Source organism: Sphaeramia orbicularis, chromosome 2 (assembly GCF_902148855.1).
Source record: "Sphaeramia orbicularis chromosome 2, fSphaOr1.1, whole genome shotgun sequence".
In the NCBI taxonomy this organism is placed as follows: domain Eukaryota; kingdom Metazoa; phylum Chordata; class Actinopteri; order Kurtiformes; family Apogonidae; genus Sphaeramia; species Sphaeramia orbicularis.
In genome coordinates this window covers 7978914-7993987 of record NC_043958.1, presented here as the reverse complement: position 1 = coordinate 7993987, position 15074 = coordinate 7978914, and the positions used below count along the sequence as shown (strand labels likewise).

Below are 15074 nucleotides of genomic sequence, written 5' to 3'. Positions count from 1 at the left end.
ATGCTACCACTGTAGTGTAAGTATGATAGTACTTTAATCATACACATCCACCGTATGATGAAGAAGAGACATTTATTTTTATAGTAACAATAAACTGCCATGCCATTTGTGCACCATTGAACTCATAACATCATCATCATAATAATAATAATAATAATGGGGGACAATGGCATGATTTTATTGAAAGAGAGCCAATCAAACAATGAAAACAATGTTAAAAAACTGGAAATTTAGTTTCTTCTGGCCATTTTTCTACAAGTAAATTTGAATTATTGTGTTATTAATTTAATAATGTAATAACTGTGACAGGCCTAGCAATAGCTGCAGTCTAACACTCACCCATATTCTCAAATGAAATGGGGAGAATCAGTTGTATTTTTTGTCTTTTTTTGTTACAGAGGCACGCCTGGAGAAGAACTTAGTGGCCACCTTTTTGTTGGTGCTAAAGCATTTTCTGCAGAGACACCTTATCAACCAAGAGAATCTGCTCCACTCACATGGGGTCGCTACACTGGGAGCCCTGCTGCAGAAGGTCTCAGTTAAAGCCTTTTTTTTTCCCCACTATCACACGGTGTCAGGATGTAGCAATGAGGAGATCTGGATCCACTTTGGAACAACCCTCTGCTTTCTCTGCTTGTTCCATAAATCAAAACAGTTATTGGTGCACTTGTAGTCAACACCACTTTCTGCATTTTGACAATCTGCCTAGAGAAAAATATGTGCAATTTATAAAGTTTTGCAGAAATCACAAAGATTTCTCTATAGTGCTAAATTATTTTACTGTTAGTTTATACTTAGAGATTCCACTAAACAGTTTAAACCAGGAAAATCAGCTCCAGTGCTTCACCATGATTTGTGACCTAAAACAATGCATATTTATTAATTCCAGTAAAAGCCTGGGTGCCCTGATAATACTAATCCCGCATGAGTCATGCTAATTAATTTCAGCTCAGCTTTAATTTTTGAGGTTATTAAATTTCAGCAGGTATGTAGGTTCAATTTTCTTGTCGTTTTTGAAAAAATTAAGCAGGACTGGGATCTGTGCAGGAAGGTTTTAAAAGTATGTTTGTCCATTCTGCCAATTTCACAAAACGGATTAACTGCACAAAGTCCACTCAAGGTTTCATGCAACACAGGCTTAAGCTGCAACCTTCTTTTTTTTTTTTTTTTTTTTTAACCCAGGTTGGATTAGTTTTACACTGTGTTGATCTGCTTTTCAAGAACGTAACAATTACTGGTTGACTTTAGATTGGTTTTTAAAATGTTTGTTTCTGTTTAATTTATCAACTCTATTTCCTTTTCTTTCTTGTCTGATCTAAGTGGTTAAGTGTTTATTTATTTATCAGGAAGTTAGAAATATCTCAAAATCAGGCTTTAGACCATGGGAAAATAAAAGCCTCCACTGAGACCATGATAAAAGAAAATGTCTGAGTGTGAAAGTTGCTTTAGGCAAGGCAGCCACACCCTTTAAAATAGTTAATGTCCAAATAATCCAATGTTGTGTTTCTGAATATTTTCCCTATCTGTTGTAGACAAAGTTATTAGCCTCAGAATTTGGTTTACATTTGTTTTTTGATGAGATCTGTGCAGATATGGGTGAACTAATAAGAATGTATTTACAGTGTGTTGTGTTTGTATGGTTCTAGCTCCCGGTGGGTCATGTGGATGTCAGTGTGCTTGTTGCTATGCAGCTCCTGATCGAGCAGGTGACATATGAAAAGAACCAGGCCCTGCTTCAACAGCTTCACACACATCTGTTGTTCAACTTCAACATTTGGAACAAAGGAGACTTCCCTTTACGCATAGGTGGGATGCACATTCATGTTTTTCTTTTTGTGTCTCTTTTGCATAACCTGTTTTTAAGTCCAGTTCACTGGATTTAATGTCTGTCTGTTGTGCTACTGTTGCATTTAGTATGCAACACAGATTTGTCCCTGAAGACACCATTGCAAGTTTTGATTCTATCAGTGTTTCTGTCTAATATAGGTCACATCCAGTACATGTCCACAGTCATCAAAGACAACAGGAAGCAATTTAGGAAGAAATATGGAGTTCAGTTCCTGCTTGACGCCGTACGTCTTTATTATGGGTAAGACTGACTTTTTAATACCCCCAAAGTGTTTTCAGATACATTTTCCTCTTTTTCACACATTGTTCTCTTCTACTCTTCCCTGTAGGAAGAACAGTAATAAGGAAAGTGATCTCAGTGAAGATGACATTCGTACGATCCGTGCCTCTCTCTGTGGCCTCATTAAATACTACATCAGCAAGGGCATGTCACAGGAGGAGATGCACAGCATCCTGGGATATATTGCCGCTATTGGAGATGAAGAGCAGGTTAGAGGAAATTATCTCAGATGTGTAGATTGCTTATTCCCTCAACCCAAATGTCTGTACAGTTAAATCAAGGAAATAAAACAATTACTGCAAATACAAGTTAATTCCTTTGCGTTTTAAGAGGAGCCAGTCAGCAGCTTCTGAAAAACAGCCCTTAGCTCTGTCGGTATAACATACCAGTAATTTGGACTAGGTCAAGTTATTAATAGTGCATTCTTCCCCTTACATTGTGAAAAGGTGTTGATGCTTACGAATCTTGCCATTTGAGGGTTTCAGTGTGTGAAAGAACATGACCTTTTGAAATAGGACTTTCTGCGGCCCTGATGATTGTTTGTATAGAAAGTATCTGCTAGTTTTATGCCTGGCAGCCTTTTTTTCCTTTGCATTGTTTTTGTAACATTTTCTCACCTTAAGCAGCAATCTTGGGACCAATTTCCTTTACGACATCTATCAGCAGACCATAGCTGAAACAAGCCACTTAATAACTTGGCTGCTCTCCGACATTGTAAATCTCTTACACCTACCAAATCTACTTTTGAGACATAGTGTCTCTCACACTTTGTTGATATCTATTGCTTCTGCTTGTCACACCTCCACCCCCCTCTATCTGTGGCCCTGTCTTGTTTTTCAATTTGTCTGTTACTTTGCATATCCTCTTACACTGCAGTACTATAAGTGGAAGCTGACATCATCCTCTATGAACATATGGTCAATATAATCTCATGATCCGTCTTCTCTGTTAAGCATCTGCCATCTCGGCTACTATTTATCTTTTCAGCAAGCCGGACTGAAACTTCAGATGTTCCACCTAGACTTTCTTATCTCTCTGAAACTTAGGAAATCAAATTTGTGAAATAAATAAAAGCTAAATGATGGCACATTTCTGCATTAAAATATTTATAGACCACGAGGACCATGATATGTTCTTGTGGTTTTCAGATATGTACTTGCATTACATCAAATGTTCTGGCCTGCTTCCTTTTGATTTCCTGACAGTGTTGTCATATCCCTTTTACTGTGTTAGTGTTCAACATTACTTCTGACTATTTAATTGGGACAAATTGGCTACACCACTAAATGTAATGCAAATAAAACCAAACTCAGGCTGTGATAGTGAAAGCAACATCATCTGTGATTCCATTTATTGTTTTGGTTGAGAGGTGAATAGCATCAGAAATAATCTACAGTGAATTCACATCTGATTGACAGTTTTCTTTAAAATGTCATTACATCAGCCTTTAAAAACACTGTAATTTGACAACCAGTCTAAAATATCACAAGTGTCAGTGAGCTGATTTTCATTTGAAATTACCACATTTGATTTTTTTTTTTTTCATTGATTTTCTTATACTTCCTTTATGTACTATTTTTGTTCTGTCTTGTTAAAAGATGTCTCCTTTCTTTATTCACTCATCCATGGCACAAGATGCACTTAAATAGCTGTATTTGTGATCACATAAGAATAACTAATCATGATCGAAACGCTTAAAGTGTTGTCATTATAATATTTTGTTTGGGATTTTACCCACTTCAGCTGTGGTTTTGTATATGTTTGCAGCTGTGTGGGCTGCTGGAGTTGTTACTCAGCCTCCTTCAGAGCAGTCCGGCCAGGGACCAGCTCTTCTTACTCCTCTATGAACCCACTGCTGCTGATTCCTGCTATGCTCTCCTCCTCAACAACAAACACTCAGACCGACTCCGAGAGCTCGTCTTTAAGGCAAGTTACACTGACTAACCCCACGCCTAAACAGATGTCTGTAAGCTTCATTTTGTGCACTGATGACTATGTAACACAGTGAAAATAACAGAGCTCTCCTCTGTGCAGCTGTTTGAGCGCATGTTACGATGTGACCGTGTCTATGAGAAGAATAAGCAGCGTTTGCGGCTGAGGGAAGCAGGTTACTCAGGCTTATCGTTGCTCTTCTCTGAACTTCATATCACTCCGACTTTGATCCGATGTCTGCTCAACCAAGTGCTTCACACAGGTCTGCTTTTCTTTAATTAGTACCTTTTTGATTGAATACATGCTTTAATACATGGCCTTCTTGTCAGTAATAAAAGTGGATAATAGTTAACATATGACAGCCTTATTTATTTATCTAAAAGGCCTTATGCTCAAATTTGCTGTATTGTTGTCTTTTAAGTTTACTGGGCAATCACTGGATTCACCCCAATCATTGTCCTCCCATCATGTGATCTTTTTTTGATCACTAGAATCAAAATAATAGACTGTCTAAAAAAAAATTAAGGACAAGCATCATTAAAACACTGAGTTAAGTTTTATTCAGCTGCACTGATAAACATGTACTTTGGCTAGAGACTGAAAGTTTTCTGTAGAGTCTGAGAAACTGACGCATACCTCTGACTGATTGATGGCACTAAGGCAGCAGACCAAATTACTCCCTAGTCTGCCGTAAGGGAAAAACACCAGGCCATCGCATTACCACACGGAAGTCCCAATCAATACATTAGGCAGTTGCGCAAGGTAAAAGTGTGTGTGTGTTCACAATCTACAGATCAGGTGGTGAACTACAAGGACCTGATGGCTCTTGTCCAGCTCACGCACCGAGCCGGGCCCAGCGTACGCCTTATCGTCTGCAAAAGGGTGAGGGAAAACCCAGACTGAAAGCTGCTCTTAATACATATATATTGAACCCCAGCAGACACAGGAAATGACGGAAGGTTCCTGTAATGGATTCATGTTATTGAATGTTTTTATGTTGCCTTTTATATCCTGTTTTCATATCCTCCTTACACACACTTTTTCACACATCCTCATTCAATATTTACTGTTTTTATTACTTGTTTGGGATCTGTCAGTTTAATACAGTCCATTTGCTTCATTCTTTCTGATTTAAATGGCTTTATCCTGTTTCCTCTCGGAAATACCCAATTTCCCATGATGGTCTGTAAAAACTATTAGTAAAGCTACAAACTATAAAGCTGCAAATTAGTAAGGATGAAGGCTGTTAACACACATTAAGAATTAAATACTTTGCAGTAAAAGTTAAAGATTATATTTTTATATGACTAAATTTGCCTGCAGGGATCATTCATTTTTAAAGTGTCCCCTTCTGTGTTTAGGTGTACCAGCTGCTACAATCCCAACAGGATGCTGCTCTCCAGATTTCAAAGCAGCAGTGTTGGCAGGACACCCTAATGCGCCTTTATCTGCGAGGTGAAGGGTCCCTACCGCTGCGTAGCGTAGACACCGTCAGCACCTGCAGCCTGGACCTGAATCGGTCCGGTGGCAGCAGCACAAACCGTCTCGAGCTGCCGCTGGAGAGGAGGACACGAGCGGGCAGCGCGAGCCGGCTGGACAGGTTGGAGGACGACCGACTCAGCATCGGTGACACTCGTTCTGTGGACAGTTTGGAGAACGGTGACCTCATCTCACTGCTGGACACACCATCTTCATCTGCCTCCACCGAGCCACAACTCCACACCAAGCCCTGGGTGGTGGGGAAATCTGGAGGCCTGACACTGGATCTGTCCCACCTGCAGGCGTATGAGCCAGGGGAGACTGGCAGCCAGACTCCTGGGAGCATGCCCAGCACACCATCCCCACTGGAGACTTGCAAGCCTTTCCCAGGGAGCTCCGGTGAGCGGGAGGCAAGCTCCTCCCTGACTGAAGATGGCTTCCTCTTTAGTGACAACATTTCACTGGGGGAGTCCTTCAACAATGCTGAGGTAGGACAGGTTCAGGCCTTTTGATCTTGTTGATGTAGAGCAAAAGGAGTACCGTGATTCATTAATGTATTTATTTATTATTTATATCTGTCTGATGAAGCATATTTTGTTGTTATGATGAGGGCTTAAATGGAGAAATGCATTGCAATAGATTGAATGGATTGCAATGAATACAAAAAATGGGTCTTTGTATTCGTTATAGCAAAAAGACCTAAAATCTGTACAGCTATAATATTTGTTCATTATCATGAGTTTTAATCGTCGCCATATTGAACAAGATTAAACATTTAAGATTTCTTTCATGTCTTTTAGGCCTTTTTTTGATTGCATGTTTTATTTAATGTGATCAGAACCACATTTATTTCTTTTTGTGCCACAAGAATAAAGAAACACAACTTTCACATTGTACAAATGAGTGAATACAATAGGTATATACAATTAAAAAATTCAAACACTAAATATATACCAGTTTCAGTGCAAATTTAGAAGCACCACTATGATCTCTATCTCTGTCCTGTAAAATCTTAAATTCTACCAAAGTAATCAGCTCTGACATTTTCAGGTCCTGCGAATTATTCCAGGATGAAGGGGCAGACTATTTAAAAGCTTTTTTGCCTAATTTTGTTCTCACTCTTGGGACCAACATTTGCACTTTACATTGTCATGCAGTTTCACTACTGGCTCTACTCTCATAATGTCCAGAGGTTTACAGAATACATCCTCTTTAGGTACTAGTATGGTGCTTTAATAAAGAGTAGATCGTACAGATTTACCCACCTTCTTCACTATAGATTGCTGTTAAAGATGAGCTGGAAACATCATATTAAAAACTGAAGATAGTCTCAGGAAGTAAGCAGGTGATAAGACCACCTTTATTTTTAATTTATAAGATATTGCCTTAGTGCTGCTGAACAGACAGCGCTTTGGACTCGATGGGAGAAATGTCAGTGTCGCCCAGGGGAGCCTAGAATTGACTTTTATCTAATGCGCTATTTTGTCAATCTGTGTCAGTGAAAAGCATAGGTGAAGGACAGATAAGCTGTCTCCTCCAATGTTTTCCTCATTCACAACATTAAATTGTACTGGTTGACAGCATCAACCATATGAATGTAGGTAGTGCCTAAATGATTGAGTTTATTTGTTGTCCTCCACACAAGATGCTCAACCCTAATGGGCTTACAAGGCATCAGAGGATAATTGCTGTGGACCAACAACTGTTCATCACATTTTATTACAAAACCACAGGTTATTTTAAAGCTCTGTCTCTCACACAGTATTGTGCCATCTTGTCCAAGCTTGGGAAAGTAAATATGCAACAATAAAGGTTCCCTTCCTGGAACTCAACTCAAACTTGCTATAATCATACAGCGAAAATCAATCTTAAATGGAAAGCATTTTATTAAAGACTACATTGATTATACTCTTGTAGAATAGAAAGCAAAAATTTAAATAAAATGAACCACTCTCATTTTCAACATTGTGAATTTTATTAGATAAAAAGTTTGCTTTTTTTTAAATTTATGCTTCATATCAGTCCTTTTGCTCACATTTATCACCAAGATTTTTATTTTACCAAAAATACACCAACCATTTTAATATATACATTTAAACTTAAGTCGTAAGACTTAGCCTTAACAAATTTGAATACATAATGTAAATATCATACATGCACATAATACACGCAGTAGATGAGTTTATGTCAGTTGTAAATGTTCATCTTGTTTTTGTTTTGAAATCTCATGTTACAGGCAGTATACCTGCACTTGTTTGGTTTCATCTGTTTTAATGATGGCTTTGTCCTTGTTGGTTTTCTTTGGGGTGGTGTTGCCCTCTAGCGAGCTGAGGAGGAGCTGTGCAGCATGCTGCTGGAGATAGTCCTGTGTGTGATGTGGCGTGGTGTAGAAGGTTCAGATGACTCTGCGTGGTTGGAGCGCGGTCAGGTCTTCTCAGCTCTCACCAAACTCGGTACTGCCAATGAGCTGCTGCTGCCTGTAGACCAAATCAAACTCAGGTATCCCCTTTATTAGTTTGGACGTATGATCTGAAAACAAGGTCAAGCCAGGAGATGTTCATTTTCTCCTTTACCTCCTGTGTCTCATTCTCTTCAGTTTGATGGAACGAATGCTGGAGTGGGCAGTGAGTGACAACCGTGAGGCGTCCGCTGCCACGTTGCCACAGCACACGGAAAACGCGGTGCGACTTCTTCACATGGTGCAAGACTTCCTGCAGGCAGAAGGCCTCGTCAATCCAGCTCTGTGGACGGAGAAGGTGCTGGAGGAAACTGTGACGCTGATGGACAGCCTCATGGTCTGGTATTCTGCAGGCACTCAATGGTTCCAACTCTCCCAAGTTGGGCTGAGGCTGCTGCTGGGCTTCATGGCCCAGGAGGACCCTGATGTGAGCTTTTTGCCTTAATTATCTATTTTTCACCCATCACATCTTAATGGCTTTTAATCTATAGAAAAGGGCTAGTTCAATCAAGTTACTCACCCTTCAATATATCTTGTCGTTTGTCAGAAATGACTTTTCATACTGATTAATTTCATTTGAGTCATTTTGAATATGGATAATGGTAACAAATATCCTAAAAGCTGGATTAATAATAAGCAGACAGGCTGAAAGCATTAAACAATGTGAGTAAAACTGAGGCACACTAATCGATTGGCTGGTTTTCAGCTTGACTTGGCCAGTGCGATGAATGTTACACATCTCTGCAGTAGTGGTGCCAGGTTGCTGAACTGAGCCATGAGTAATTGCATATCTGCTGCTGCTGCTGCTGCTATAGCACAGTAACATGGTAAATACTGGAATTCATTTGCAGCTGATTTTATTTGTACAAAAAAGCTTTGTCCAAGGGCCTGGAGGAATTTATTTTTTTGAGTTATTTGTAAAGGAGCCTGAGAAAACGTCTTGTAACCTGGTATAGCTTAAAGTAAAGTGTGAAAATGTATTTAATAGTCAGTGTTATGTCATAAATATATAGTTTATTTGTCCATTACAGAAGAGTTACATAAAGGTACTATGTTTAGAAAGAAAACAAGAATTGGCCAAAATTAAAACTGACATATTAGACTTTAAAATTGCAATTGTATCTATTTCATTTGTGTCACTTGTGTTTCCTTGTACCAGTAGAAAAAAGAAGATATTTAGATCTTATAAACACACAAGCTTATGCACATAAATGATAAATGACCCTGTCCTCAGGTATGTGCCATGGCCACAGCCAAGCTCAATGGCATCTTACAGACAAAGGAAGTTTCCAGCCAGGACGAGGCCTGCTACCTGTTAGGAAAGGTAGAGGGCATCCTACGCCGCTCCATCCAGGAGCAGACTGAAGAAACATACTCCTTCCTGGTTCCTCTGCTGCGAACGCTGCTCTCTAAAGTGCACCGTCTCCTCTACATGGAGCTGCATCTGCCCCAGCTCCCAGATACCAACGGCAGCCCGTCGTTCTTTGAGGACTTCCAGCTGTACTGCAATTCACCAGAGTGGCGCGTCTACCTCGATAAATATGTAAGATGCTACATTTTCAGGAGTGTTTGAAAGAATAAAACTGGAAAAAAAGCATCTTTCCACCATACATTTTAATTTGCAAGATTTCCCTTATAGATGCACTTCTCTGTTTTCCATTCAGTTTGAGTGGTACTCAACCTAAATATGACACAGAATGAGCTGTCTTTTCCCTCTATGTAACAAGAAATGGCAATCTTGTCAGAACATTTGCTACAGTCCTTCTTTTCTCTGTTTACAGATTATCCCCTACATGAAGCAGTATGAAATTGAGACATTCAGCCAGGGTCATGAGACCATGGCTCTCTACTGGAAGGAGTGTTATGAGGCCTTTATGGTCAATCTGCATAAAAGAGAAAGAGAAAGGGGCGAGAGTAAGATCCGTTTCCAGGTGAGTTACTTTAGTCTTAAATAGTTCATCGTTGCTGAAGAGTAACAGTTGCCCTTCAATCTCAAATTGCTTGTGTTCTTTGTGTTTCCACCTAAAGTTATTATTGCCTTTACTCTCCTATCAGGAACAATTTGTAGAGCCTTTCTCACGCCGCGGACGCCAGGAGAACCTGCGCTACAACAGCATGTTGAAGCTGCAGCATGGCCAAAACAGTGCCACCCTCAGGCAGTGGAAGGCAGCACGTCGAGGCCTGGTGTGTGAGAGAGGACCCTGGGCCGACAGGTACTGTGAGAAGATACAACAGATCAATAGAAGCCATTATCTTATTAAGAGAAGATGATATTACAAAATAGCAGGAACATTTTATACAATACAGCCTACATTACACCAAATGACTATTCAGCCAATGGTCACAGATTAAAATAAACTCATGAGACTTTTTCTACAGTTGAGGTGCACTTTCATCTCAGTCATTTGATGAAATATTCTTAATAAACTGATGCTTAATATCCTGTTTTAGTCTGTTTTTTTCTAGTATTGGTCTGATGTTTAACGTTATCATAGTTTTAGTCTTTTTATTCGAACAAAGGCTGAAGTTCAATAATGCGAGCATAGTCTGCAACCAGTACGGTCTCAATCACCAAACAGGAAGCAGAAAACCATTATAATTTCAATATCTGATTTAGATTTATATGACCGAGTTGTAGACTGATTATGCTGTAACAAAAACAGTAGTTTACTTTTCTCTGTTTAGTGCTTCCTCCTTTGTGATGGACTTTAAAAACAATAAGGTAGAGTTTTAGCGCCCCACACAGGCTGGACTGTTGGTTGTTTCTATACACACAGTCATTACATCACCAGGATTTTTTTTTTACTTTTCTTGTTTGCGGTAGTGCAGGATAAGGACTCAGACCTCAGATTAATCACTTTTTGTCTCTAAATGGCCAAATCTGATTTTTGAGTCTTACTTTTATGTTTTAATCAAAAATAATCTGTTGTAATGGTAAATAGTACACGAGGAAATCTTAAACCAATGACTAAAAACTCAAACTTCTGACTGTGTTTTTAGTCTAAAGTAGGACTAGAAATGTACACATTACTTATGACATAGATACATGAATGCTATTGGCAGATTTTAGGTATAACTTTGACTTGTGCTTATTTCAGGCAACAGGATGAGATGCATTGGAGGGTGTCCAGTGCTGAGAACTATTCCCGCATGAGGTTAAAGTTGGTCCGTAACTACAACTTTGATCCTCACCGAGAGGCCAGCGCCCTGCGAGACAATCTGGGTAAGACAATATTGTTTGTCCATGAAGCTTCTCTCTCACTGTGAATTTTGACAAGTCTTGCTCCAGTACTCAGTAGATAGTGATGACAAGGGAAAAGTGTCATCTTACCCAGCTTGCCCTTGGTTAAAAATGTCTGACCTTGAAATTTGTCCTTTAGCCTTAAGATTTCTGTCCTAACCTATTTCTGCTTCATGAGAGGGAGGATCGATCTACTCCCACTGTGTTGTCGAGTTGAACTTTGTCTGATTAGACTGAGAGAGACATTTAGATGATTAATTGTAATCATGGTACAAACAAAGATAAAGAGCAAAAAGGAAAGCTAAAGCTGATAAAAATTATTAGTAATCAGGGCAAAAAATACTGCAGTTGTATGTAACATTTAGCAAGGTTTGACATTCACTAAACACAACAGATTTTTTAACATTTAACAATTTTTTTATCAGCACCATCCATGAACGTAACTTTGGCAATACCAAAAGAAGCACGTTAACAACAATGAAATATTTTTTTATCCATGTTTGTGAATGCATGTATTACTATTTACACATTTTTTGGAAAAAATACTGCCTTTAAAAGCATTAAAAGTTATTAAATAGATTTTGTGAAAATTAAGGCCTTACGTGGCATTAAAAAGCATTAAATTCTATGTCCGGAGGCATTAAAAAATTGAGAACACTTAATGGAAAAAAAGTATTGTTATTCAAATTAATTTTGATTATATAAACATTTAATAATTTTGATCGGAAGTGTAGTGTAATGATTGACAGGCGCAATGCTTTAATTGGCTGTTGTTTATGGCCGATGCACAGTCACAACACAGGATGCTTGGAATGCAATGTGCTGTGTGTGTGCTCGTGCTGTGGCAAAAGAGTGGAGGGAATATTAGCAAATGTTGGAAAAATGGGAAAAGGCAAGTTTCAGCAGAAGTGACTGGAGGAGGAACTATTCAGAACCTGGTTAAAGTCTGTCAATGGTAAACCATCATAAAACTATATATAAAACTGTATCTGCAGTTGGACATTGCATTAAATTTATTTAAGTGGCATTAAAAAGCATTAAATTAGATTTGCTGACACTTGCAGAAACCCTATTTAAAGAACATTTTAGTGACAATTACAAGTGATAATTAATTTTTAAAAAAGGTGTTTTGGAGAATTTACCTGCTGGACTCTGAGCACAAGTCTCTCTTTTTCAAAATGCTAATAGCAAGTAAAAGGTAGCTTGCAGTAAAGATTTGATCCACATCACTAGGTGACTTGATACTGTCAAACTTGTGCAGGATCCTTGAAGGTGAATTTATGTAGATTGTCAGGCACTGGCTAGCATGATAAGAAGCTAATTTACAGCCCTGTCATCTGATATTTGCCGCTGCACCATCTGCTCATGCCTTGGGTGGGTTTTTAATCCTCTCCTGTCTTTTCTGCTTTGTCCAGGTGTCCATCAGCAGCGTGTAAACCCAGAATCTCTGCTGCTGGAGGCTGTGAAGCAAGTCAAAGTCAGTGACCTGGAAGACGACATCCTGGAGCTGCCAGAGGAAGACGCTGCCACTGCTAATAACCAGTCAGTCACCAAATACAGCACAAAACTCAAGTTTTAATAGTTATAGCAAAGTCAAAAATATATTAAGGCCCTTTTTTTTTTTTTTTAACTTAACCCCATTCTTTGTCTTTGTTCTACAGGGTTGAGGCAGAGGAAGCAGGGCAGAAAGAGAAGCTGGTGCTGTGGGAGGACTGTGAGCTAGTCACCATTGTGGACGTGGTTCCTGGTCGACTGGAACTCACCACCCAACATATTTACTTCTATGACAGCAGCCAGGAAAAAGAGGAAGGTGGGAAGGCTGTGTTTATCGATTCATGCAGTTTAGCTTTTTATCACTTAACGCTTAATTTATCCTCACACAGACTACTGTAGTACTCTCTGGACAGACCCATATCTCAGTTATTCAGTTTTTGATCAATTTAAGATGGATAGATAGATATACTTGATTGATTCCAAACTGGGAAATTGTGGATTAAACACAATGTTTTCATCACCACATATCATATTAATTTATCTGCACAGATGATAAATATTAGTATTCATTTGCTGATTACCATATGTTTAATGTCTGTAATGTTTACAATTTGAACAGGCAATTTATTAGTGTTGATGCTTTTTCCACCTTATTTACTAAGTATATTTAATCTGTTAATTTCTTTATCAAAGACAAAACTTCAGAAGAGAGACAGTTTCATTACTGATATTACTTCTGTTTCCGTTGGCGTCACTTTTCAGTTGAAACCAAGAATCAGATGTATACATTTAACAATTTTCCGGTGTCTTTCTAAATACCAATAAGCCAAGATGTGGTTCAAAGCAGGATAAAGGCTTTTCCACATTTCTGAAATGTTAATATAATGATATGATGTCTACATATGCAAACATAAAAAATGGAATGCTTCATAAAATTAAAGAAAAATTAATTAAATTGTACAGCTTTTTATGTCTTTTAATCTATTCTTGTATTTTATTCTTTTATTTAGGTTTTATTTATTCTTCTGTACAGCAGTTTGGTCCATTGTGGTTGTTTTAAAGTGCTTTACAAATAAAGTTGGATTGGACTGGATAAAAATCATACCATAAGATTAACCCAGAAAACATTTTTGAGAAGCTTCGCTAAAAGGTGCAAGTCATCTACGCTATCAAATCTAATATGAATATTTACAAGATGTGTCACATAGAAATTACCTGGGCAGCGGTTTTCAGAAGTTTTCCTCTGACACTCGTTTCCATTCCACAAAACACTCTAATGACATTCATCCTCCCTGTAGTTTGACTGTGGATCATCTCTGTGGAGCAGTCAGCCTCCATCGTCTCAATGTACTTGTAGGTTATCGTCCTTCAAAGCATCTGAAATGGCATCAAATTTGCAATTCTTTTCAACACTTTATGGATTTCATTGAAATACAACTTGTAAATTTGTAAAATATATGCAGGTATTAATCTATTTTTGGTTTCAAAACCCCTGCATATGATTTTTTTTTTTTTTTGTCTTTTTGCATTTGCTTAAAATTATAAGACATAATATAATCATATTTCAAAGACTCACTTGAACTTCCTAGTATTCACCTTGATTTAACTGTATCAACATGTGTGTTAAAGGAGTGGGCCATGACTTCAAGTGGCCCCTGTCTCAGATCAGAGAGGTCCACCTACGGCGATATAACCTGCGTCGCTCAGCTCTGGAGATCTTCCTCATCGACCAAACCAACTATTTCCTCAACTTCAAGAAGGAGGTGATGAACTTTGACTCTCTTCACTGATTTAAAATTTCTATCAACAGAGACGTATTGTTCCCTAATAACAAAACAAATATAACCCTCAAAGTACTTTTAGTGCTCCGGCTCTAAATATCTACTGACACTTGAAATGTGTTTTATATTAACAGGTGAGAAATAAGGTCTACAGCCGCATGTTGTTGCTGCGATCTCTCAGTCTTTACGGAACCCGATCACCTCAGGAGCTCCTCAAGGCCTCCGGGCTCACACAGGTTAGAATGGATCCACATGACAACATAAAAAATACATTAAACATAATTAGCATTAGCATAATGACATATAGTATGATTTACAGCACTTATGAGCTGATTTACAAGTGATTTCTGCTTATGTCTCCTTATTTACAGAAATGGGTGAACCGGGACATCTCCAACTTTGACTACTTGATGCAACTCAACACTATTGCAGGCAGGACATACAACAACCTGGCTCAGTACCCTGTCGTAAGTTCATTATGTGAAGCTTTAGGCCATGAGTCGGCAACCTTTGCTATCTAAAGAGCCATTTTTGGACAGAAATTTAAAAAAAAAAATTCTA

The 15074-nt window shown here is 38.5% G+C and overlaps 1 protein-coding gene across 4 annotated transcripts in view; it reads left to right on the top strand.

The window, feature by feature from the left end:
* Positions 1-15074, top strand: part of nbeal1 (neurobeachin-like 1) — a 55711-nt gene that overhangs the window by 27077 nt on the left and 13560 nt on the right. For all 4 annotated transcript variants that reach the window (XM_030158720.1, XM_030158711.1, XM_030158697.1 and 1 more), the window contains 19 exons: positions 399-532; positions 1647-1806; positions 1987-2089; positions 2178-2337; positions 3896-4054; positions 4163-4322; positions 4854-4942; positions 5422-6027; positions 7863-8038; positions 8136-8424; positions 9232-9540; positions 9779-9928; positions 10053-10210; positions 11096-11220; positions 12654-12780; positions 12900-13048; positions 14362-14495; positions 14648-14749; positions 14885-14980. In XM_030158720.1, coding sequence (XP_030014580.1) covers positions 399-532; positions 1647-1806; positions 1987-2089; positions 2178-2337; positions 3896-4054; positions 4163-4322; positions 4854-4942; positions 5422-6027; positions 7863-8038; positions 8136-8424; positions 9232-9540; positions 9779-9928; positions 10053-10210; positions 11096-11220; positions 12654-12780; positions 12900-13048; positions 14362-14495; positions 14648-14749; positions 14885-14980 — 3386 coding nt within the window. The remainder of the gene's footprint in view (positions 1-398; positions 533-1646; positions 1807-1986; positions 2090-2177; positions 2338-3895; positions 4055-4162; positions 4323-4853; positions 4943-5421; positions 6028-7862; positions 8039-8135; positions 8425-9231; positions 9541-9778; positions 9929-10052; positions 10211-11095; positions 11221-12653; positions 12781-12899; positions 13049-14361; positions 14496-14647; positions 14750-14884; positions 14981-15074) is intronic.